This window comes from Alligator mississippiensis, chromosome 1 (assembly GCF_030867095.1).
Source record: "Alligator mississippiensis isolate rAllMis1 chromosome 1, rAllMis1, whole genome shotgun sequence".
Lineage (NCBI taxonomy): Eukaryota > Metazoa > Chordata > Crocodylia > Alligatoridae > Alligator > Alligator mississippiensis.
Window position 1 is genome coordinate 324,697,964 of NC_081824.1, and position 25,109 is coordinate 324,723,072.

Consider the following 25,109-nt stretch of genomic DNA (forward strand, 5'->3'; position numbering starts at 1 on the left):
GGCTCCAACTAAGCCACAGAGCTCAAAGAATTAAACCATAGTTAGAGCAGGGACTCCCCAGGCTTTCAAGCTCCATCCTCTAGGCAGAGAGTGTTGAAGCTCTTTGCCCTGAAATCCCAGGATCCTGGCCTTATGTTAGTCCATTTGGTGGGTCTGTCCCAGAGCCACAGATCCTGCATTCCCACCAGGGAGATTGACCTAGGGCCTGTGTTCTTCCAAGGTCCCTGGTTTTGGAGCAGACCCAGCAGGTGAACTGCTCCCAGGCTGCAGACACAGAGCTTACTAACTGTTATTTACTTATTTAGATGCTGCCTTTCCCAGCAAAGGCTCAGGGCAGTGTACAATAAGAAAAACAGAATAATTTAAAAGCAGGTGAGCACATAAGAGGGCCAAAACAATTCAAAAGGGAATTGGAACATGAGATAAAACAGAAACTCCCTAAAAAATAATCTCATCCTTGTTCTGTTCAATAATACTTACCCAAATAGGAAGTTCTTACAGCGTTTCCAAAAGCTCGACCTGAGGCTTCCCAGGCTTTCAAATCCAACTTCCAGGACAAAAAGCCTTTTTTGTTCTTACAGGTCTTCCAGGGTCCCCAGCTTCAGGATAGACCTATAAGGTGGGCTCCTCAGAGTGAGAAGCCCAGGATTCCAGGGCAAATCTGCCAAAAGGTCCATGTCTATGTGGTGCATCTGCTTAAGGGTTACAGACCCTGCAAGTCCTGGATCTACAGAGCTGGGGCAGGCTGCCAGGAGTGGTTCTGCACAACCCTGCCTTGGATTTAGTGCAAACTTGTCAAACCCAAGATGTTTTAAACAAAACATTCCATGCTCATTCAATGAGCATTTTCTGACAAAATTTTGTGCCTTGAAAAATTTCCATTCTGCTCCAGTCTAAACTTCTTTAAGTCTGCAAAATGTGGTTGGATAGGAAGAAACTTTCCATCAAGCACTGACTTGGAGGAAAATGAGGAAGCTAGTTAGAAAAACGACAGCTGAATAAATGTGCATAGACCTATTATGATAAATGTATGAAGGGTGTAAACACCAGGAAAAAGTCATGGTTCAGGGTGTTGTGAAAACACATAATCAAGAATAATTGAATTAAAATAGGTACAGGAAAATGCAGGCTACATATCAAGGGAAAATCATATATTGTGGAAAAATCTTCCAGGGGAAGAACTGCCAAAACCATAGCTTGGGTCATCTAAGATTGTACTGGACAGATATTAAATTGGTACCTTCATTCTGGGTGAAACAAGATCATTCCAAAGTGTGAGAACATAATCTATTAAAAAAAAGTTTATTAAGTGCTATGAAAATCATTATAAGCCCCCCTCGAGATGTTACAGGTACCATACAATTAACTGGCTTAACAAAGATGAGCTACATGTGCAAAGTAACTATCACACAATTAAAAGCTCCAACCAGCTATGAAGCTAGACCTTGAAAACATGTACTAATTTTATAGCTGGTTGCTATTGAGCTTTAATTTGCATGTGTAGCAGGGTCTCTCCTGCAGCTGGGAGCTCTGTCAGCTGACAGGGCCCCCAGATGCAAGGGTGAGTCTTGCCCAGCATGAAAACCCCAAGTCCTGAGGATTGCAACTGCTGTGAGCCTCAAGGCTAGGGGTGGTGGGAAGTGTGGTGCATGAAAACCCCAGCCCACACGGAGCTCTCAGTCTGGCTCCTCATGTCTAGCCAGGACTGACTCCTACAACTGATGGGGGTCTCAGCCCTGACTACGCCTCATGTATACCCAGGACCATAGTTTCATAGTAGGTAGGGTTGGAAGGGACCTGAGCAGATCATAAAGTCCGACCCCCTGCCATGGCAGGAAAGAATGCTGGGGTCAAATGACCCCAGCTAGGTGATTATCTAGCCTCCTTTTGAAGACTCCCAGGGGCTTTCTAACTCACAGGACTGTCAGCCTCAGCTGTACCTCATGTGTCCCCAGGACCAAGAGCCCTGGAATTGATGGGACTCTCACCCCAGCTGCACTTCATGCACATCCAGAACTGAGAGCCCCACAACTGATGATCAGTGAGGCAAAGCCAGGGCTGAGACGTCTTCAGCTGTGGGCTTTCTTGGCCCTGGCTGCACAGGGCTCCCACAGCTGGGAGCCCCCTCAGCAAAGGGGGCTCTCAGCCACGGGAGGCTGCTTCTTGCCAGTGCAGGTGGAGCCCAGGATTGGGTTCTGCTTGCACCGGCAGTATGGCATGATTGGATCTTGTATGAGATCCCACAATTGCTCCTTCTGCTATGTACATGTGGCATGGCAGGAGGCACAATTATGTGGATCACGTGTTAAATCAAATCACGCCTTTACCTGCACATGTAGAGGGGGCCTAAGACAAAATCACTCTGAATTCTAGACACAGACTTGTGCACTGATACCTTATTTAAAGGGTCTGTTTCTCTAAAATTAATCTTGAAACTAAAAATACATGCATGGCTTGGTTTAATCCACACTTTTAAAAATGTTGATAAGGAAGAGCACATCCTTCAATGCAGAAAGCATTGGAGAGTTGAAGCTTAGGTCCCTGTCACAAATAAATTAGCTATCAGTCAGTAAAAAGCACTTGTTTAATATTATCTGTTACTTACTTGCACATGTGCCATCTGGCATGAGCATGTACCCATTGAGACAATAGCACTTGTAGCTGCCATGAGTGTTCATGCACCTGTGCTCACAGGGTCGTGGTTTCAATCCACATTCGTTCATATCTGCAGAAATCATTGGAAAGAAATGAGGGCAAGGATTTTTTAGTTTGTTTTAAAGATCTATATATTTATAACATTGCCTCATGTCTTCAAATCCCCAAAGGGAAAGTCCTGGGATAGAGAGTGAGCCAACCCCTTGTCAGAAAGGAATTCAGCAGACCATCTGGCTGAGTGAGTGCTAGGAAAGTTAATGTGTACAGCCTGCTGCACCTGACAAACTTCAGCACAATGTCTGGAACCATCAACTGGACTGCAAAGAGTGGGCCCATCTACGTGTCGCCCTACAACAATGTTGTTACTGCGCCATGCTTTAGTGCTTCCTCTGCGGTGTGTGGTTATTTTTAGCTGCTACTTTGCTTCAGTGGTGTGCTAAAATGAGGCAGCTTGCATCTATGGTGAAGTAGCAGCTGGTGATGTGTGACACATGACCACTATGTTGCTGTAGCGTGTCGCTACGGCAAGTTAGGGTGACATGTAGATGTGCCCAGTGAAGAGAAAAGCTGCAGTAGTTCTCTGGGACTGTAGGGGACAGGAGTATGAGCAATGGCCTCAAGCTGCAGCAAGGAGAAATTTAAGTTGGAGATTCGTAGGAACTTTCTGACTATGAGGGAGACCATTGGAACAGGCTACCTAGAGAAACTGTGGAATCTCCAGCCTTGGAAGTTTTCAAGAGCAGGTTTTAGACAGACCCTTAGCTGAGATGGTTTAGTCAAGGATGATCCTGCCTTTAGCAGGAGGCTGGACTAGATGAACTTCTGAGGTCCCCCTTCCAGTCCTACTTTCCTATGATCTATGGGCATCTTTACACATGCTCTGGGGTTGGGGGGCTGGATGGGGTGCACTTTAATTAGAGTGGCTCTTGCTCAGTTTTCACATTTTAGCTGAAGATTTCTTAGTCCCCTACCCAACTTCCATGCCAAACCAAGAGTGAAAACTGAGCATAAAAGTCCAAGAATATTTAGTCAGCCTGAGATAAAATTGACTAAAGGACTTTAAGGGACAAATATCACCTGTATTATTCTTATGGCACAAATGCCTGAGAGAATACAAGAGACTGTGTTCTAGAAACTGTTTGATTCTGTGATGGCAATGATTTCTCTAAGCAAGCTTCTAAACCCCATCCTCAAAACATTTCAATAGAATTTGGATAGGACAAGAAAGAAATCATATAATTTTCAAGCTCCCCTATAATTAGCTGGTGAAGAAGGAAAAACAAACCTACTAAGTCTAATTTGCACGATGTAACATTCACTGCTGACAATGGAGGCATCAGTCTTGTTATATATGTTTGTGCCTTCCATGGGCTGTTTGACAACTGTTCTTTTCCTCCTTTGAAACCTTTTTAGCAAGCGAACAGTTAGAGTTCATTTACAAAATACATCAGTATGTTTAACAATATACCAGCCGAGTAATGAGATTTCAATAAAGGCACAATGCTCAGAGGGCTGAGCACAGTCAATTCTAGTTCTAATGATATCAGCATCTGTACAGTCATACAGATGGCTAAAGGAATATTTCCAGAGATTGTACTGGGCCTTTAAACACATGCTTAGGGGGTGGAGGGAGGTGTTTTAATTACAGTGGCTCTAAGAGCCACTTTAATTAAAGTGCCCACCGTGTCGCATGTATTGGCATCCCTGCGCTTCAAAATGGTTTTAAAGTGCTCCCACCACCATTCTGAAGCACGGGGACACTGATACATGAGATGTGAAAGCTGCTGGAGGTGTGTTAATTAGCACGCTCCAGCAGACTCAATTAATCAAGTCTGCTCCGATGCGTTGTAATTACAGTGTATCGGAGCAGCCTCTCTGCTGGTCTACAGACACCCAGTTTTTAGCAAGGTACTTGCAAATGCATTCATACTAGCTGATTCCAACAAAAAGAGGCAGCATGATTTAATTACTTAAAACATTTGTTATTCTTTGTCATACATTTTCAAGATACACTACCACTTGAAAATGTGTATTGCTGTCATAGTTCCAAGTAATTAAAAGTAGCTGGCAGAAGCCAAAACTGAGCACTCAAGTTTCTGAATGCACAATTTTGGACACACTCATATCTGTGTTCTCAAAAATTCAGATTGGCATGTCCAAACAAAGAAGAGTTGCTCCTGAATCCTGAGAAAGAATGTGTTCAGCAATCCATTCTGAGAGGCTGGAAAAGGAGTGAGTACAGGCTTCATGAGTTCTGGGTACAGTCTCTAGTCCTTCTGCATGCTTCCTGTATGACCTTGTTCCAGTTTCAGAGCTAGAGTGCCCCACTTCAAAATCAGGATAATGAATTATTTATATTAGCCTAGAGGTAAGGGAGCCAGGGTTTGATTCCCTGTCCCACCACAGATGTCCTGTGTGACCTTTAGCAAGTCATGTACCCATCCAATCTCCAAAAGGACTTGGGTGCCTAAAATGGGACTTGGGTGGAATTCAGGAAGGGATGGAGTCACTCTTCACCATTCCTATTGAAACTGTGCAGCAAAGAATTCAACATTCACCGGGTAAATGAATGGGACCATGACTCTGCATCTTAGTGGCTAGGGTATTTGCCTAGGAGGGATGAGTTTAAGGTTCCAGTCTCTGGTTCTAATGCCATTTATATATTTATCAAATGACTTTTTTGTGTAAAATGCATGGACAATCCTATAGCAGAGACCAGAACTCAAGTCTCCCCACAACTAATAGAATTCCCTAACAACTAGTTAGGCACTCATGTTCATTCTTAATATCTCTCTCTGGATCAATGAACCTTCACTTACTTCCTGTGAAGCAGCACGGCTCCCCAGGAGGAGTGGTGAGCATCCCTATCCTGGGAGTTAGGGCATTTCTCAGGTGGGTTTAGCCTGCTCAGGCAGAGAAGGACATTGACCCAAGGTCTCCCATATCCTAAGTGAGTGCTGTAACTATCAGATGCTTAAAAAAACAAGAAGTTACATCACCTCTTCCTTCACATACCTTTTAAAAGAAACAAGGGGCCCTGCCTCATTTTTTGAAAGAAATAAGGCACTTAACAGCAGGAGAGGTTTTAGGGCTATCAATCCTGGCCTGCAATAGATGCCTCTGCAACCTAGAGTTAGGCCTTTATGCTATAGGGAAGGAAGGATTTCACACAGTCATCTGTGTTTTCTATGAGTTAACTTAGGCAAGTCTCTACTCAGCATGCTGGCTGCTGTAGATCCCATCTGCTCTTCTCATTGTGAAGCTGGTCAACTCTCCCCAGGCACTATAAAAGGGAGTGCATACATCTAATTTAGGGCACTGGAGTGAATTGTAGGAGGTGGCACCTAAAGGATGCTGTTTCAGTGCTGAGGGAACACTTCACAACTAGAACATTTTCATTTAAGCCTACCAACCTGTTAGCCTTTGAGAACCTCAGTTAAACAGCTGCAAACAAAGAAATGTTCCTAAAGTTTTCCATAGGGCATAGAAGCCAAAAAGAGACAGATCATACAGAATGACAGTATTTTGGAGACGAACTATAACATGTACAGACCTTGACTGCAGGATTTCCCTGTAAATCCAGGAAAACATTTGCATTTGTTTGGCCCCATACATTCACCATACTTGCACCCATGTTCACAGATGGCTGCAGGGAGACAAAGAGAAAAAATGAAAGATGCAGTTGTGGGGTGAGGGAGGGAGACATTTCTGCATTACAGCATAAGATGAAACCTTCTATTTTCTGCATCAATCCATAATACCCTGAGGAAATTTTAAATGGAAAGGACCAAAATCAAGGCTTGCCTGCACTAGTAAATTTTTATGCTAGCCTATACAGGACAGAAGATAGGAAGAAGATACTAAGTGGTAGTGTATAAGGAAGGGATAAGAAGGACTCCGGTGATAATTGGGCACAAAGAAAGAATTACACTGGAGCAGCATTCTTGAAAGAGGAGGGCTGGCGTTGGTGCTGGTAGCTTTGCAGCTGAGGGATGAGAAATATCATAAGGTGCTGCCACTGGTTGGGATAAAGCTGAATCCACAGAAATTAATCTTTAAAGATTCTTTCGCTTCTCTCCTTATCTATCTCCTGCCAATAAGGGGTTGCATTGTGGCTTCACAAGTTTCCTCTCCCAGAACATCTTCCCTTCTTTCTGCACAAGGAGTGTGTAAGTTCTCTAGAAAACTGAAGTCGTTTTCTGCCTGAAGCAGTTGTATTGGCTCTATTAAAACAAAGTACATATTTGCTCAAATTCCTCATCCACTCAGCTTATTTACTATGGCTGAGCAGGTGAAAAGAAATATGTAAGGGTTGTAAAACACTGGACACTTAAGAACTGACATGTACATACTTTTTTTAAAGGGAAAGAAAAAGAACACCTTCTAAACTCATCTGGTTTATTATCACAAGCTTGTTCATAAGTAGTGTGCTAATGTTATATGTAACTGGGGACTGCATTTCAGTGTTGTTTATTTTCATAATACTTGATCTGAGATTTCTCTCCCCTTTCCTCTGATCTCTTCCTTGCTGTCCTCTCTCCATGTCTCTTCCTTTTCCTGTCCACTCTGGGAGGTCCTTTCACACATATCACCACAAATGCTTTATTTCTATATAATACTGCTGAGTTATCAACTTTTCTAATCCCTTCCAGAGCAGTTTAAATTACTATAGATGCGGAGCAATTGCAAACACTATTTTGATTGATTTCTAAGAAAACTGGCAATGGAGTCTAAATCAATGAAATTACACAGAAAATAAATTGGAACAGAAAATTTTCCTAAAGTATCTGAATGCTTTTTAAGTACAGAGCCTAACATGCTACACCAAAATTACAGCAGCTATCTGACAGAATTGTCAAGAAGTATTACATCTTTTTATGTAAAGTGAATTTAAATATGGAGTGTTTTTTTACAAATAGGTTCCAGACAGAACAAACATACTGGAGAAACTAATGGTATGGCAAGAGAACTTCAATACATTTCTGCCTCCTGGTACTCTGTGATACAGAGAAATCTAAGTGTTCATTGTAAATTCCTAACCAAATGCTTTATTTTGCTTCTGTATAATTTATTTTTATGTCTAATCCAAGGCAGAGGGTTAAATATTGCTATTAAAAAAATCTGAAATGAGACAGTCAGGAAATAAAATTTCTCTTCTCTACATTAGTGCGTTGTATGTAGTAGATGTGACTGATACAATGAAGGACAGATGAAATAGCTTTAATTCCTGACAGGAAAATGTTTCTTTTTTAGAGAAAAGAGGTTCACTAGTACAGGCTGCATGGGCCTTCTGTTCAGTGTAAATAAATTTATGAGTTCAAGCCTTCTAATTTACAGTTTATTTTGTTATTAGTCAGCAGGTGTCTGCTCTCTTCCCTTTCCCCTGCACCAGGTATTTAGGGCATGGCTTTTACTAACATCTTTGAATAACCATAGCAAAGTCAATGGCTAGGGACAGACATTCAAAAAGCCTGAACTTGAATTGATTCAATCTTTGCAGGTTAGTCTAACCTGGCTAGGCTGAACTGGTTTGTAACTGCACAGACATCCAGGCACATGCCTGCAGTAGCTCAGGCTAGAAGCCAGGGGGTTCTAGAGCAGCCCTCCCATCCCTTCTACAGCACTGAGCTGAGGGGGGAGGACAAAGCCAGACCCTGGTAGGATGCTTTGATTAGCCTAGCAGGGAAATGATAACTGCATTTATCACCCCCTAGCTCAGTGTTTATCATCCCATTAAGAAAATGATAGAGGGACATTACCAGCTACCTGTTGATTCTACCTATTGATTCAGCAGGAACCGTAGCCAGCATGTGGTCTACTATCTAATACACAGACACCTCCTCAGCAAGGCAGAGGGGAGGAGGGAATTCCTGCTTAGCAGGTAGTGGTTAGGGGAAGGGAGAAAGCAGCCTGCAGTTTGTGCTGGAGCTGTAGCTAGGGAACAGAGGGGAGGGTCCAGCCCTGCTGTGGAGCAGAGAGCCCCACCTAGTCCAGAGAGCATGCTGGAATGCTAGGGGTGTCTGGTTTACCGCAGCAAGGGGCCTGGGACAGACATTGCATAAACCAGTTTGATCCAAATCAGTTAAGTCTGATACTTTCAATCAGGTTTCTCTCAAACGGGTTTCAGCCATTTTCAAATGGGTTTATGTGCACTGAACATCTGTTCTGTTACAGGTTGAAACCAGTTTCCTATCACTTAAACTGGTTTATGTGTAATGTCTGTCCCTAGCCAATGTGATTACCAAGAGGAGAGATGCACAGCAAGAACAAGGGTTGCAGAATAAGACCCTCAATCAAGTGCTTTGATTGGTCACAATGTTGCAACCAAATGTATTATTAACTTTTACCACAGTCCATACATAATTGTATACTGCAGAAGTGAAAAGCAGGTATCTTATATTTTTTATGTCTGTGATGAATTGTGTTAGAAGAATATATCAGCTTTTGCTATTTAAAGTCTGTATCACTACAAATGACTTTTTGCTCCAGCAATAAAGAATAAAGCCAACATTTTTTAAACTTGATGGCTAAAGTTAAGTACCTTTATTTTTTCTTAGACACCTAGATAAATAGCCTGATTTTATTGTTCATGATAGTTCTCAGAAGTATTTATTTAGGAACCTAATTAAGATTTATATGCCTAATTTGGTATATCTCTGTCTAAGGGCAGATCTTGGGGGCAGGAGAAGGACAAGGGGAGAGTACAGTGGTACAGGTGCACCCACCCTCTTTGATTGCTGGTCCACCCAAAGTTTAAAACAGACTGCCTGGCAGTGGCAACAGCATTTCTATTCAGACAGCATTTGAGTTAATGACTCATTGTAATCTACCTGATTCCCTCTAAACTCTTCATTCCACAGGTGTTAATGACCCTCTCTCCTTTTTAATGGTATTGATCTTCTACTAGTTAAGCCATTCTTTCTTCTGTAGGTCTGATGTCTATTTGCTGCTCCTGGTAATGTAGCTCCTATTTCACAGCCCTGCAGACTGTTTTTAACTCTAGTTAAAACTAAGTCAGGTGTGGAAATAACTTTCAGTGAAGTGTTGAATGTACTTTCAAGATGCTCTAGAAGGCTTGACTTTATGAATCTGAAAGAGAAGTGCATTTAATTCTAATGACTCCACGACTAATGAAACAACATTTTTTATTATATTTGCCTAATCTGTTTTTTTTATACAAATATATAATATAACAAAAGAATGCACATTCCAATAAAGTTGTATTTGTTTTTGCTTTGATCTATAAATAATATAGCTCTAGGTCTTTAGCATATTCCAAAAGCTTCTAGTTTCTTTTTACCTGGAGAAAAATACTTACTGTTATGTGATGATGTACTACACCACGCACCCGTTTTTCAATATGCCAGATCTACCCATGCCCCTGTTTGAAACTTTTGGCTGAAAGCAGAACTGGTGCTCAGGTGAGTATGATTAGTCTGGAAATGTGGCTTTTATGTTCTTGTTTGAACCTGTTTTTGAGAACTGTTGTAAAGCAATTCTTTAGGAACAGAAGATTGGAAGGGACACTTGGATCACTCAATCCAAATCACCTGAAATCATGAGTGACTTGAATCTAGGTTTGCAGAGTATCTGACTTGCATCAGAAGTCAGCCAAATGAAGATAGCACTTAAGAGATTGTGAAAGCTGAAGTCTAGTAAGAGATAATTGTAGTGTTTCAAAAAAGGTCCATTTGCTTTTCTAAATTACTTCTGTATATTATCATTTTTACTCTTCAGCAACAGAATTAGGATTACACAACATAGCTTAGGTGGCTGCATGCTGCTTTTTTGGATCTTGCTACTAATACCGAATAGATACCATGGGACAGGCATGATCCATTTCTATTCTCTTGGCCTGTGTTATGCAGGAGGTCAGGCCAGAAGATCCCTCCAGGACTTTAAAAGTCTAGGAATCTAGTTTATTGGCTGGCTCTGTTTATTTGCTCTGCATTTTTCAAGAGATGGTCTCTAAAACTTATTTTCTTCCTACTCTTATAGTTCATATCTTTGTTAAACCCTACACCTCATTTATAGAAGAATGTTACTCCTGTCACCAGGCAGTTTATTTTTCCTGGGGCAAACTTGTCTCCACAGGAAAACAACATGAACAATCAAAGAAACAAATGTACAAACAGATAAATCAAAACCTGTGGTCCTGCCTCAGACTGTAACGGCAGCCCTGGTTTGTACACCACACCCTTCCCTTACTCCCTTCCCTGGGGGCTTTTAACTTCCTCTAGGGCTAGCCAGTCTCCTCTGTCCACTAGCCCAGTGCTTCTAGAAAGGCAGACTACTACCCTCTAACTCCCTGCAGCTGAGCTCTAGTTCTTAAGCCATGCACCTTCTTATATGAATCTTTCTGTAACTTCTGCCAGGCCCAAAGGAAGCTGTATTATTAAAAAATAAGTTCATAGTCATGAAGAGGAGGCAGTAATTGTGCATTATTACCTTCACAGTGCCCTCTGTTGTTCTTTCGCCAGCCGTAGCAGCATTCTGTCTTAGAACCGTAGCGGCAAACTCCAGGCTGGTTCACAGTCATCAGCTGCTTGTGAGCCCTTGAGCTGTGCAAGAAGCATAGTGTTAACAGCAGTAAGCAAAGAACATGTTTTAATCTATTGCCTTTGTATGGTTTAATTACTTTGCCTCCACTCTCATCCATATTAATTTGCTGGTATACTTTACTGAAGCACTTAGTGGGATCTGTAGAAGGGATGGTTTGGGGGACTTGAAACTGTAATGAATTTACAGAACTGTGTAAATGTTTTGTAATGAAAAACAATAATTGTTTTTTTCTATTGACATGACAGAGTAGATAAAAAGGGCCAAATTTGCCATCTGGCCTGTGTCAGTGTAGTGTCACAGAAGTCAATGAGGCTATTTCATGTTGCACTAGATGTGGAAATAGTCAGCCATAACTTATTCCATAATTCTAGCTTCCCAATTTTAATGTTTATGGAAATTTCATAGATTTCATAGACATTAGGGCTGGAAGGGACCTCGGAAGATCATCGAGTCCAGCCCCCTGCCCAAAGGGCAGGAAGTCAGGTGGGGTCATAGGATTCCAGCAAGATAAGCATCCAGTTTCGTCTTGAAGGTGTTCAACGAAGGCGCCTGAACCACCTCCGGTGGCAGGCTGTTCCAGACCTTGGGGGCTCGGACAGTAAAGAAATTCTTCCTTATGTCCAGCCTGAAACGGTCTTGTAGTAGTTTATGACCATTCGACCTAGTCGTCATCCCTTGGGGCGCTCTGGTGAACAAACATTCCCCCAGATACTGGTGGTCACCCCTGATAAACTTGTAGGTGGCCATCAGATCACCCCTGAGCCTGCGCTTTTCCAGGCTAAAGAGCCCCAGGGCTCTCAGCCTGTCATTGTAGGGTCTGCTTCCCTGACCTCTGATCATGCGCGTGGCTCTTCTCTGGACTCTCTCAAGCTTCTCCACATCCTTTTTGAATTGTGGAGCCCAAAACTGGACGCAGTACTCCAGCTGCGGCCTCACTAAGGCCGAGTACAAGGGGAGAATGACCTCCCGGGATTTGCTTGAGAAGCATCTATAGATGCAAGCCAGCGTTTTGGTCACTTTACTAGCTGCAGCATCGCACTGCAGGCTCATGTTCATCTTGTGGTCAATGATGACCCCCAAGTCTCTTTCTTCCATAGTGCTAGCCAACATAGCACTGCCGAGCCTATAAGGATGCTGCGGGTTTTTCTTCCCAAGGTGGAGAACCTTGCATTTATCGGCGTTGAACACCATCAGATTCTCGTCCGCCCACTTGCTGAGCCTGTCCAGGTCAGCCTGGATCACCCGCCTGTCTTCTGGTGTGGATGCTTTGCCCCAAAGTTTGGTGTCATTGGCGAACTTGGCCAGTCCGCTTCTGACTCCAGTGTCCACATCATTAATGAAGATGTTGAACAGTATGGGTCCAAGGACAGAGCCTTGGGGGACCCCACTGGTCACAGGACACCACGATGAGTGACTTCCCTCAATTACTACCCTCTGGGTCCGACCATGGAGCCAATTTTCCAGCCAGTAGATCGTGGAGGACCCAAGGCAACAATTGGCCAGTTTCTCCAAGAGGTGATCATGGGACACCAGATTGAAGGCTTTTTTGAAGTCAAGATATATGACATCAATCTCTTCTCCTTTGTCCAGGTGATAGGTCACCTGGTCATAGAAGGAAATGAGATTGGTCAAGCAAGACCTACCCGCAACAAACCCGTGCTGGCTATCCCTTAAGATGTTGGCATTGGCCAGTCCATTAAGGATGGCCTCTTTAATAAACTTTTCTAAGAAAATAAATCTGGTACTGAATCAGCTTAAAGGTGGTTACCATGTATTGATGGATCTTAGCATCCTTTGACTATCCCCCTCAATCCCTACCATGTTTGGTCTGCATATACTACAACTCCCTGGCCCCTGCATATTAATCTGCTATTTTTGTCACCTATACCTGAAAATCTTTCCATGGCCTGAAATTCCACACCTTTGTCCCTTTCTGTAAGACCCTCCTTACAATCCACTTCCTTCAAAAGGTCTATGAGTGTTAAACACTGCATCAAAGAAAGTGTTGGAATTCATTAGCAGGGATTTCCAGGCAAATCTGTATTTACAGGGCAATTTGTGGGATATGCATTAATTATATCATTTTATCTCCTTATAATGGTGCCATTAATGCATGTCACTCTGTACTGAAATGCAAGTCTATAAATACAGTGAAACCTTCCCAAGACAGAATGTATCATTTTCTGCTCAAGCTGGAAAATTTCTACTTGCAACATGATTTAGGGGAACCGTGTATTTAGTCTGTGGAAGCTGGACACTGGTCTAACATGGAAACAGAAAAGAAATTTGGGGCCCATCTGTAGAATCACCCTGTATATCATAGAAAGTAATTACCTATTTTGTACATGTGCACGGAGTGTGAGCGCCAAGCAGAGGAGAAGTGTAGAGCAGACAGCCCTGAGCAGAGGAGCTGGGAAAGTTCATCTAAGCCAGAACTTTTTCTATCTGGCTAAACCAAGACTTTTTCCTGGCCCTACCAGATTCTGTCTTAGACAGGTTTCACTGTATTACAGTTGTAACACTGTTCTAATAAAAAACTGCTACACACATTTCTAAAGTACATATCCCCCCCCAGGCACCATTTACATAAGTTAGTTAAAGTAAAAAATGATACTTTCAAAAACAGGAAATGATATTTCCCTCAGCAAAACTATTTTCTGAAATATGACTACCGCCACAGGGAGGCCAGCCAGGGGACCTCAACAGAAAGAATCCAATGGTTTATAGTTAGGAGATGGTTTGGAAAATGAAATACCTCTTTCTTATCACCCTAAAAGTGGTAAGATTTGGACACTTGATTGGGATCTATTAAGAGCCCTTGTCCAAGAATGGTTGACCATCCTGGGGACTGAAAGCATAGCATTCTGATTTTACAAGACCACATACAATCATTCTTCAGACAAATGAAAGCATGCATTAAAGCAGCAAGCATTTCCAAACAAAATTTGTAAGACAGCTTCTATTGCTTTCTACATCAGAAGTCAATGTGTCACCCAATGACTCTCCCTCTTGGTATTTAGTTGGATTTATACAAAACAATCAAGTATTTTTAAAATTTGTATTTGGTTCCGTTCTTTATCACGTTTGAACAAAGTTGATTTGTTTCATTTACAATTGTGGGAGCTAAAAATTAAAAGCTAAGTATGTTCCACTTTGCATCTCATCTAACCTCACTGAGTTTGTTGGGGTAGCCCTGCTCATGTCAAAAAGACCTTGCACAGCAAGGTTCGGCTTATAAGAAATATGACCTTTCAGTTACTTTTTAAAAAAATGCTGGACCCTTTCTAGAGGTGATAAGCTAACTTGACACAAGTAATACCTTTTTATGAAATGACAGCAAATAAATAAAAACAACTAAATAACAACTTTACAAACCCTCACAGATTCCCACTAACAATAGACCGGTACAGACCATGCCTCATAAAACAGAGTATTATCCTGGCATTAGCCAATAAAATGAACCCAGCTGATTTTTTTTCAACATATCCTGCATAAAATCTTATTTGCTCCAAGTTCGTCAGTAAGATATCTGAAACAACAGGCATTGGGTATTTAGAACATATTGCTGGCAGGGGTAGAATTGAGTTCCAAGGTCTCTGGGCAGGAGCATATTCCCAGTCAGATTTCTCCATCACACATAGAAGACAAGCTCTGCCTTTTTGGCTATTTATGGATTTAGGATTCTGTATCATGGACAGTGGGAAGGAGAGAGTTGGATAAAGAGCAAGAAGGTCCTTCAAAAAATGCCCCAACACCTTACTAACCCTCCAGAGATCCTGAAAGAAAAGTAATGCAGCTTGGAGTTACATGACTAACAGGGGAGGAATGGAAAAGTATTAGAGCCTGAAATAAGATGGCCTGTTGTCCCACGCATTATACATGATAGAGAGAGAGGGAGAGAGAGGGAGATGACCTGTCTTGAAGAATTTAGTCTCAGCGGACAAGATGTGGAACCAAAATGGAGGCCTAGATAGAGGGAGTGACTTGCCCAAGATCAAACTGCAGCTCAGTGGCAGAATCAGGAAAAGACAGGCACCTCTAGTGTAGTGCCCTGCCTACCATCACCCAGTGGTGGAACTCTCCTTACTACAAGGGGTCCAAGGAGCAGCTGCAGTGAGGGCAGCCTTTGGCTATACAGCCCAGTGGGAGCCATACTACTAAGAAGCACACTGAGAGGCACAGGATCTCCATTTCAATGCCCTCACTTTCTTGCAGACCACTGTGGACCACTCCAGCCTTAGGCACCTATCAAATAAATTCTTGTAGATAGGTTCATATCAGGCTTCCATCTTCTAAAACTCGTAGGCAATGGGAATGCTCGAATTGGATCCAAGCTTGTTGGCTCAAGCTTTCACAGCATGCTAGTGTTATTTAGCATAGTAGCTAGAACCAAGCAGGTAACCAGAACCAAGAACCCAGGCAGAGATTAGGAATTGAAGGTCAACAGCTAGGGTGCAGAAGCAAGAAGCAAATCCAAGATAGCCAACTGTGGTCAGGTGCAGAAGGTCTGTGGATAAAATGTCAAGCTGATGTCTAGAGCCAGAGACTAGAAACCAAAGGATAAGGCCATGAGTCAGTCACAGAATGATAGCCATGGACTATAAGCTGCTCAGTAGCTGCTTAAAGTTGGAAGTTCAATCTATTGTACTACATAGGCAAGTGGCAAAGCAGTCCCTTAAATGAGAAGCTGGAGCCAATCAAGTGCTGAACAAAGGATAGCTGTTGTAGCTCTAGGTGGCTATATGGGCAAGTTTTTAAGCTCATACCGGTTAAAACCTGTCTATTACTTGTGGGTGAAAGGGCACAGTTCCAGGCTACAATATTTGTAGCTTTCCACAAAACTAAAAGCTCTCCCTGTTAACAGGAAGGAAAGGTTACAGGTCCAGCATTACAATTAGACAGTTGGGTGAAAAAGGGAATTAAAAACAGGAAAAAAGTATGCAGGTCATAGCTGGCATGGGGAGCAGCAGTACAATACATTTCCATCTCTGCTTCTTTTTTTCTTCCCCCAAGCTGTTTTCCCAACCCAGGCCTTCTAGCTCGCTATAGTGAGAGGGCAGGAAGAGAGAATCCTGCATTCCTAATAGAACCTTATGGCAGTCTCTTCTGTATTTCCTTCCTCTTACAGGTCTTCCTCCTGTGAGAAAATAATTGGGGCCTGGATGTGTATCATTATCAGCTGCCTCTAAAAAGGCACTGTCTGGTAATTATTAGGAAATTAATCAGTGAATACAGAAGAGACTAAAAGACTTGTGCTCTGTTCAGCCTATTTTATTAATGGTACAGAGTGCAAAGTGTAAAGTCATACATGTACAGTAGTGATTCTCAGTTGTGCTCCTATGAGATCTTTTTTTAGGGTGATGTGCCATTACTGGGGGAGGCTAAGGGAGTTGGACTTTTTGAAACTTTCCTGCAAAGTGCTTGAGACTCTCTGGGGCAGACAGGCTGGGTAGGAGCCAAGTCGGGGGGGGCACAGTGATGTGCGTGGGGAAAGGAAGGCTTCCATGAAAGTGTGCTGTTCTTAAACTGGAAGATGGATGCTGTATCCTAGGCTCTTGAAAGCATCTCCTTGGGAAATCCTTCAAGGTTTCTTAGCTCTCCTGGGGACCCAGATCCCAGGATGGCATTGATGATGGGGTACAATGAGGGCTGTGTATGTATGTATATAGAGGGAAATGTTGCCTTCTAAGGTTGGGGAGATGCTGCAAGGCAGGGGCAAAAAGCCCTTGGGCTCCCCCTCTGCTCTGCAATCTGTGTGACTCTTGGTATGTGGCATTCACAATCCTGTTGATCTAGGATCCCTAGTCTTCCTCCCCCTTCACCCTTGGATGAGTGAGGGACGATTACTGATCCTTGTGGAAAAGCCAGATTCTCTGGGAAGCCTCCAACAACTTTTACCCATCCTTTTAGTGGTGGGGAGGGTGTCTGTGCCCCCTCCTTCCTCAAATGGGAGGAACTAAGACTCATGCTTAAGCAACAGAAGAAGATTTGTCAGCAACAAGGCTAGATGAAAGGGGCATTTCAGGGGGAAGTGTTAGGGGAGAGGACTTGATGGCTTGGTGAGAGTCCAGGCTCTCAAAACACTCCTTGACACCAGCCCTGTATGGGTGCTTGTGAACCAAGAACCATTGTGCCTGCCCCACCATCCAGAGGCCTTCCAGGTGAACCACATGGGTGTAGGCAGCTGAAAGTCCATGAGGACCAGACCTAACAGTATGGAGGGGCATGGGCAACCCCTTTTGCATGGACAGACAGTGCCCTTTGCTCTTTATCATGGTTGGGTAACTCTAAATGCTGCAGCATTTCCAAGGTACCCCTGGCCCAAGATGTAGCCAGGGAATCCTGCTCACAGGACAAGATATTACTTGACAGTGTGCCGTGTGTCTCTGTAACAGGGAACCCCAGAGCACTTTATGTTTGAAGTGAGGTCGGGTTAGATCACTGTTTTGGCTTGAAGTTTTCCTACTGGAGGACTGGATTGTGGCTATAGAGGAGGAGAGGGTCATGGGTGGAGATGCCTAGGTGGCACTGCCCACATAAGTGACAGAATCTAGCTCCAAGCTAGAGGGGCTGAGGCTGGTGGGGTGAAACTGGAGCCACAGGAGGGGTTCCTGCCAAGTCAGAGCCAATGCCCAGGAGCCAAGATCTTAAGACAGTGGACCAAGGATGAGGGTGCAGCCAGAGTAAAAGGGAGCCAAGGCTCTGACAGCTGAAGCCTGAGGGAGTACACCCTTTAAGGCATGGGAGGGCAAAATACAGCCCGTGGGCTGGATCTGACCTGCCAACTGATTGAATCCAGCTCACAGCTGGGCACCTGCCAATTGATTATATCCAGCCTGTGGCTGCCTCCACAGTACTCTGCATGGGGCTGAGCCCTGACTGGCCAGGACAGCCCATGATGCACTCTCACCCATGCCTGCTAGACAATCCCAGCTCCAGTCAGCATGCACAGCTTCCTGGAGGGGCTGCTCCCAGCGCTGCTGCAACTGCCTGGGTGCTGCTCAGGTTCCCCTGCCTCCCTCCTGCCCCTGTTGTGCTGCTCTGGACAGCAGGTAGGGTGGGGAAGTGACAGCGGGCATGGGGAAAGCTGCAGCCGGGCAACTTCTACCCCAGCATGCAGGGCTCCAGTTCTAGCTCCCAGCTGCCTGTGGGTAGCTGAGTGGGTGGACGGTAGCCCTGGTGGGAAGCCATGTGAGCAGGCCAGGGTTATACCTGGGCTAGGGCAGGTGCGAGCAGGAGTGCAACGTTAGCTGCCCTGGGCAGGCGTGGGCTGCTGGGGGGTGGGGGGGTGGGGGGAGGTTTAGTCCCATGCAGAGCACCATAGGGGCAGCTGCAGGTCGAATGGCATGGGGGTCAGACCACACTTGAACCTGTACCACCCAGGTGAGCTCTGCTGCATGTGCCCCTCACAACCCCCACACGCTAGATACAGTAGAACAGACACCCCCAGACAGCAACAATCATCAAGGGAGTACTTCAGGAATGAATGGTAGCAAAACAGACCCAAATGATGAATATTATTGCTCACACAAAAGACACCTTCTCTCAACATATTTTTGATGTTTCAAATACTACATGTGAAACTGCATCAGCTTGTTATAACTTACACTTTTTTATGGTATCAAAGATACCAAATCTAAGTAATTTAAAATGGCAACAACTGCAAATTTAATAAAAGGATTCTGTCTGTCCACAAACCTGACCAGCAGCCATTCTATCAGTCATAAGAAGGTGAAACAGGAGTAAGAACCCAATAGTGAGAAAAGGGTGGGTATGAACATGTACGGATACACTTTTATGAATCTTCTGATCAGAAGAATAGCATGCCTGTGTACTGAATCATCTCTGCATTAGTCCAGTTAAATTTAACAGCTGAGAAAAAGAACTAAGAAACAGAGTTTGTTCAGGAATAAATCTTTTTTAAGTCACTGTATTTTGACAACAAAAATCATGGCTGAGATACTGGACTTCCAAACACAGCTGGTGAACAGATTTAGTGCATTATTTCCATAAGAGCTCTTAAGGATACTTATGGCCAACTCCTGTGCACACAGAAGCCAACTGCTTCTAAGGAATATGAGTTTCACTGAATGTCAAAAAGAATTCTCATTTCATTGAAGTTTAAAGCAAAACTTCCATTAACTTCAACAGGGAAAGGTATTAAAAGGAAAAGGATTTGAAAAACAAAATGGTAAATCCTGTGTCTTTGCTGTGCGACAATTCATTAATCTGCACATGTGTCTGCAGGTTGAAGCCCAGTTTCTTGCATGCAAATCTGATCAGAGCAGATCCAGTTAGTGCTGCCCACTGCTGGGTGTGTACCTTGCAAATGGCCCTTAGTACGGTTAGAGCTGTGCATCCCAGCCCTCAGTTGAAACCATGGGTCCCACAGAAGTCAATGGCAGAATTCCTACTGAATTGATTCAGGCCCCATTCTAGTCCTAACATACAGAACTGAAAAGAAACTGAGCTTTTTAATTTGTCTCACAATGTGATGCCTCCGACTACTCAATGTAAAGATTTTATTGATCTTTTCTTCTCGTCTTATATTAACCATAGAATCATAGACAATTAGGGTTACAAGGGACCTCAGGAGGTCACCCCCTTGCTCAAAGCAGGGCCATACCTACTAGATCATCCCAGCATCTAGCTGGGTCTTAAAAACCTCCAAGGATGGAGATTCCACAACCTCTCTGGGTAACCTGTTACAGGGCTTTATTACCCTCCTAGTGCAGCTCCCCTCCCCTGCCCAATATCTAGTCTAAACTTCCTTTGCTACAACTTAAGACCATTGCTCCTTTTCTGTCATTTGCCATCACCGAGAACAGTCTAGCTCCATCCTCTTTGTAACCACTCTTCAGGTAGTTGAAGGCTGCAATTAAATCTCCCCTCAGACTTCTCTTCTCCAGACTAAATAAGCCCAGTCCCCTTAGCCTCTCCTGTGAGAAATTATATTGTCAATAAGGTTAAATAACAGGCATTTTGTATTGATAATCTACAGGACTGAGGCCACAGTTCCCTACCAATCTTGGATTTTATATACTTATAGAGCAGGGATGGCAAAATATGGCCCGTGGGCTGGATCTGGCCCCGTCAAAGCGTTTTGTCCAGCCCACAGTGGATTCCTTGGTTTCACCTGAGCCCAAGTGCAGGAGGCAGGCCAGGCCATGGTGCATACAGCCTGTCTTGCTGCTCCCAGGCATGCAGCAGCACTGGGCCAGCACAGCATCTAGACTGTTTCCTGGCAGCCCCAGCTGGCTGCCACTGCTGGCCCTGGCCCCGCTGCCTGGACACCCCAACCCATCTGCCCTTAACCCACCACTGGGGGTGCCAAATGGAATGGGTGGGCAGGATCTTCATGGAGATCAGCTGGGACCTGCATAGGCACGATGTGTGGTGGGATGGATGGGATGGGACCATGGGCGTGTTGGAAGTAGCATCTGGGACTGTGATGGGCCAGTGGAGCCAGAGCTGGGGAAGAGACGCAATCCATTGTTCACGCGTCCCTGCAATGGGCCCCGGTCCCATGTGCAGGGTCATGTGGGGAACAGATCACAGCTCTACCCCAACTCTGTGCTGTCATTGCCCTGTGATCCCAATACCCGACCCTGCTTGCCTGTCTCTGTCCTGGACGCAGCTCCATGCCTTGCCCATTGCTCCATCCTGTCCCCCAACCTGCATGACTTGACTGTGCTGGTCCTGGCTGGTCTCCATGGTGACCCTGGGATCGCAGGGTGGTGACAGGGGCTGGGGCTCAGGGCAGAGCCACAATCTGCTTCCCACTTGCCACTGAGGGAGTTTTGGTGAGTTGTTGGGGGGGGGGGGGGGGGCGCTGATCCAGCCCGTGACAGCTCACTAAAACTCCGTAGGTGGCTCTCTGCCCAATACAACTGCTTACCCCTGTTACAGAGCCACATATCACCATCGTGTTTATCTTCTCTGAGAAGTAGATATGCCTTGGGAGCTAAAGAGCATTTCAGGCAAATTGTTTCCAAACTTGGTTTTGAATGCATAAATACTAGAATTGTAGAGCTACATAACAAGTATGCTATAAAAAACAAACAAGCAAGCAAACAACAGAAGCTTGTATCTTAATTACCAGCCATCATCATATGTAGGGCTTTTTGGTCTTCCTTCCAGAAATCTCCCTTTCAATGACTGTCTGATTATTTTCCCTTTTAAATGTATGAGCTTTGGGTTTTCAAAGCTGATTCTAATTTTATTATTTCCTGTCCCCATTTCTAAGCTCTCTCTACATCTTTGGAATCTGTTTTGTCCTCTCAATTTCATATCCTCTGCAGGTGTATTTAGCATGCTGTTTGAGCTTTCTATCCAGATGTTTAAAGTCTCTTTTTTCCCCCATTAGGACAAAGACACAGCCAACAACTACCAGGTACCTCTCCCTACTTCAGAACTTTGGTATGACAATAGCGCTTATAGAGAAAACATCCGTTTAATGTTAAATTTCCTGGATTCATATTATATACTTAAGATATACAACATATCACTGTCTGGTTCAGTTAAATCAAAGAGATGCTTTCTGTTGAAATAAGATAACATTTTCCTTTCCCGATTTCACGCCTCTGAAGAAGTTTTAAACCCAAGTGCATAAAACCTCAAGAAATAACTAACACAAACATAATCCTTGTTAAAGGTGCCCTGCTTGAAGGGCAAATGTGTTTTCCATAAAAACAGGTCTGGAGTCTATAAACCCTGGTCCCCATACAGTTTCTGAAAAGCTGACCAGTTGACAGCTTTAAATGTGTTGGAACAGCACACTTCCACTTGCTGATCATAAACATACCAGTACAGAAACCTGATACTGAACAAGTAAACTATGCTGCATCTTGAAAATTTCATTGCTAATTGCAACGAATTCTCCTTGTAATAGTTATTACTTTATTGTGCTCTTTCTGGCTTTTTTATTTAATTACATAGCACTTTGATGGTAAAATCCTAAAGTAGTTGATCGGCTGTTTAATAACTATGCTCATTTTCTCTCAAACACTCCGTCTCTGAACCTTAACTCAAATGCTACTTGTGCAGACCTTTAACAGTGTCTATTTCTACAAGCCAACACAAGACTAGAATGATTCATAGCTGTCTGTATTTTACTGACCTTTTCATTCATCTATAGCTCCTTGAGTTTTTGAAGTCATGGAGCCAGAGTTTTCCCCAGTGTAATTCTACTGACTATGGAATTATTCCAAAGGGGGGGGGGGGGGGGGAAATAGCCTATAGCCAGCTTACAGGTGGAAAATTGTAATACCTTTATCCAAAACAGCACCGTGCTCAGCTTCATGAAAAAAAGGGAAACAATGCTGAATGTAGTATGCTGTATATCTATATTGAAATCTACACCTTGTCAGTGGAAAGTGCATGAGGATTAGATGTAGCTATAGGGCTTGGGGTTAAAACCCTTGAAAATTTATATTGATAAGGAAAGTCCATTAAATCTAGGACAGTTGTACTGTACAGTAAAACTTTCCATCTAGGTTTGAAGAGGAGGAGGTGATAATCACCAACATACAGCTGCTTGTTCCCTCACTCCAAGTTCAAGGAAGACCATAGCCACGCAGAACCAGCTACTCCACCAGCCAGTGAGGTAAAGCTGGTTTGAAGAAGGGAAAAAAAAAAAAAAAAAAAAAAAAAGCACAATTGTGTATAATACATAGTGCAGGTAGCAATGGCTTGTAATGAAATCTCAGCTCTGACCACCCATGAAGTTGCAAACTACCCAGCTAGCTAAAATTTGCCTTTCACAAAAGCCCACTATCTTTTAATGGATCAGCTGAAAACCCTGGATCCAGTATTTTGCACTGTGTGAAATATGAGTCTGAACTGCTCAGCTTGGGTCCCTTTCCACATTCCCATATACTTAGTACATACATCTCAATACCATGAGATTCTTGCACTAAAATTGTATATACTTAAGTATACACATAAGCACACACACACAGAAATACACCTTTCCTGTATTTGAACACATTAACAGATCCTCATATATACTGGAGTAGGGGGAGAAGAGGGAAAACTTACCTGAAATAAATGAATGTGCATTCATGGATGGATCTACAATTTCAAAAAGGTGGTGGTGAGGGGGGAAAAAAACAAACAAACCCCACAGATGGCAAGATGTATCCTCCTATTTAAACACAACACCTATTTTCCTCCAGTTAGAAAGAACCTAGAAGCTTTCCTAATAGGTCAATAGCTATAGCTAATAGCTTTCCTGGGGCTGTATTATTCAGTTGAAGATAGAAGCAAAAAACAAATAGAACTTCATTGGAATGAGTTAAAAGCAGGATCTTCATGGCCAGAAACAGCGAACAGGCAGCAGAATGACAAAACAAAAGATAGCTTGCTCGGTGGAACATCAAGACCATAAAAAAAAGAAGAGAGGGTTGTTAACAGCTGAGGAATGAAGAGTTTAGTAGGGATCAGGTAGATGACAATGAGCCACAAAGTCAAGCAACTCCCTCAGCAGTGCCCGAGTAGAAATGCTGCTGCCACTGCCAGGCAGTTGGTTGTAAACTTTAGAGTAGAGCAGGAATCAGAGGGCACTGCAAGCGCAGCCCGATCCTGGATCCGCCCCTGGATGCCTTTAAGCAAAACTGGGAATGTGCTGCAGATAAAAAGAATAAGCCCTGGAGATAGTTGCTGAAATGACAAACCACCCTCAAGCTACAGCCCTTTAGTAGTCAGAGACTATTGGTCCCAATGCTTTCCCTCCTTCTCCCAAATGTTTTAGCCATAACCAGCTTCCCCCCCCCCCCCCCCCCCATGTCCCTGAAAGCCAAGGCTGTGGGCAAACATCCACATAGGCACCTCAAACCCTCCAGCTTAAGCCCACCCCAATACACACATTACATATTGGTTAGAACAAGGCTGAGGACAGGGCAGATTTATTCAGAGCTTAGAAGACAGTTGTCAGGGATGGTTTGGATAGAGCTGACCCTACCTCTGGCAGGGGGGTGGACCAGATGCCCTCTGGAGGGCCCTTCCAGGCCCACTTCTCTGAGACTCTGGTTTAGAAGGGGCTGGCTCAGCCCATGCCAGAGCCAACCTGACCCCTCCACACACCTGCACCTCACGCAGGGCTGCCAACCCTCCTGGACTGGCCAGGAGTCTACTGGGATCAGCATCCATCTCCTGGTGACTACTGAAAGCAGTCTGGGAGATTTCAATAGGATATTTTAAGAAAAAAAAAAAGTCTCCTGGAATAACTTCAGTCAGAGCTGGCAACCCTAACCCTCCCACACCGCCCAGCTAAGCCCACTCAGCCCATGACCCCGCGCAGTGGGGTGGCGCTGCCCCCTTGGCAGCCCGCGCCCCTCACCTGGCGGCGGCGACAGACGCCCCCGCAGCCCAGGGCAGCAGGGCGGCCAGCAGGACGCTGCAGGCGCCGGGCCCCATGGCCGGGGCAGGGGGCGGCCGCGGGACGGGCCGGCGGCGAGAGACCCGACTACTACTCATCCGCCCCCCGAGAGCTCCGGCAGGGGCTTAAATAAGCCCCGGGCTGGGCTGGGGGCGGGCAGTGGCTCGCACGGCGGGGCCCGCCCCCTGCCCCTCACAGCCCGGCCGCCTGAGCCCCGCGCGGGGAGGGGAGAGCCGGCGCCCCGGGGCGCGGGACGGCGCCGCTCACCCGGCGTGGGGCTCTGCGGAGGAGCCGGGCTGGGAGCAGCGCCCGGCGGTGCTGCCCCTGGCCCAGGGGGAGAAGGGAAGCTGGGGCCGGGGGGCAAGAAGAGGTTGCACTGATCACCAGGGAGCCTGGTTTCCTCTGATTAAAAAAATATAAATAAAAATTAAAGAAAGTAACCCAAAATCCCCGTTTTCCCGTGATTAAAATCAAACACCAGTAACACACACACACACAGATACACACAGATATA

At 44.5% G+C, this 25,109-nt stretch overlaps 1 protein-coding gene across 3 annotated transcripts in view; it reads right to left on the reverse strand.

The window, feature by feature from the left end:
• The window catches only part of EGFL6 (EGF like domain multiple 6), a 72,579-nt gene extending 47,873 nt beyond the window's left edge, over positions 1 to 24,706 (reverse strand). Inside the window, exons 1-4 of one of the 3 annotated variants that reach the window (XM_019495132.2) lie at positions 24,557 to 24,706; positions 11,104 to 11,216; positions 6,209 to 6,301; positions 2,606 to 2,725 (exon numbers count right to left, since the gene is read on the reverse strand). In XM_019495132.2, coding sequence (XP_019350677.1) covers positions 2,606 to 2,725; positions 6,209 to 6,301; positions 11,104 to 11,216; positions 24,557 to 24,693 — 463 coding nt within the window. In that variant the 5' untranslated portion in view covers positions 24,694 to 24,706. Of the gene's footprint in view, positions 1 to 2,605; positions 2,726 to 6,208; positions 6,302 to 11,103; positions 11,217 to 23,256; positions 23,676 to 24,556 lie in introns of those variants that run through there. The other 2 variants (XM_014607768.3, XM_059720919.1) reach the window with 2 other exon arrangements.
• Positions 24,707 to 25,109: the final 403 nt, after the last annotated feature.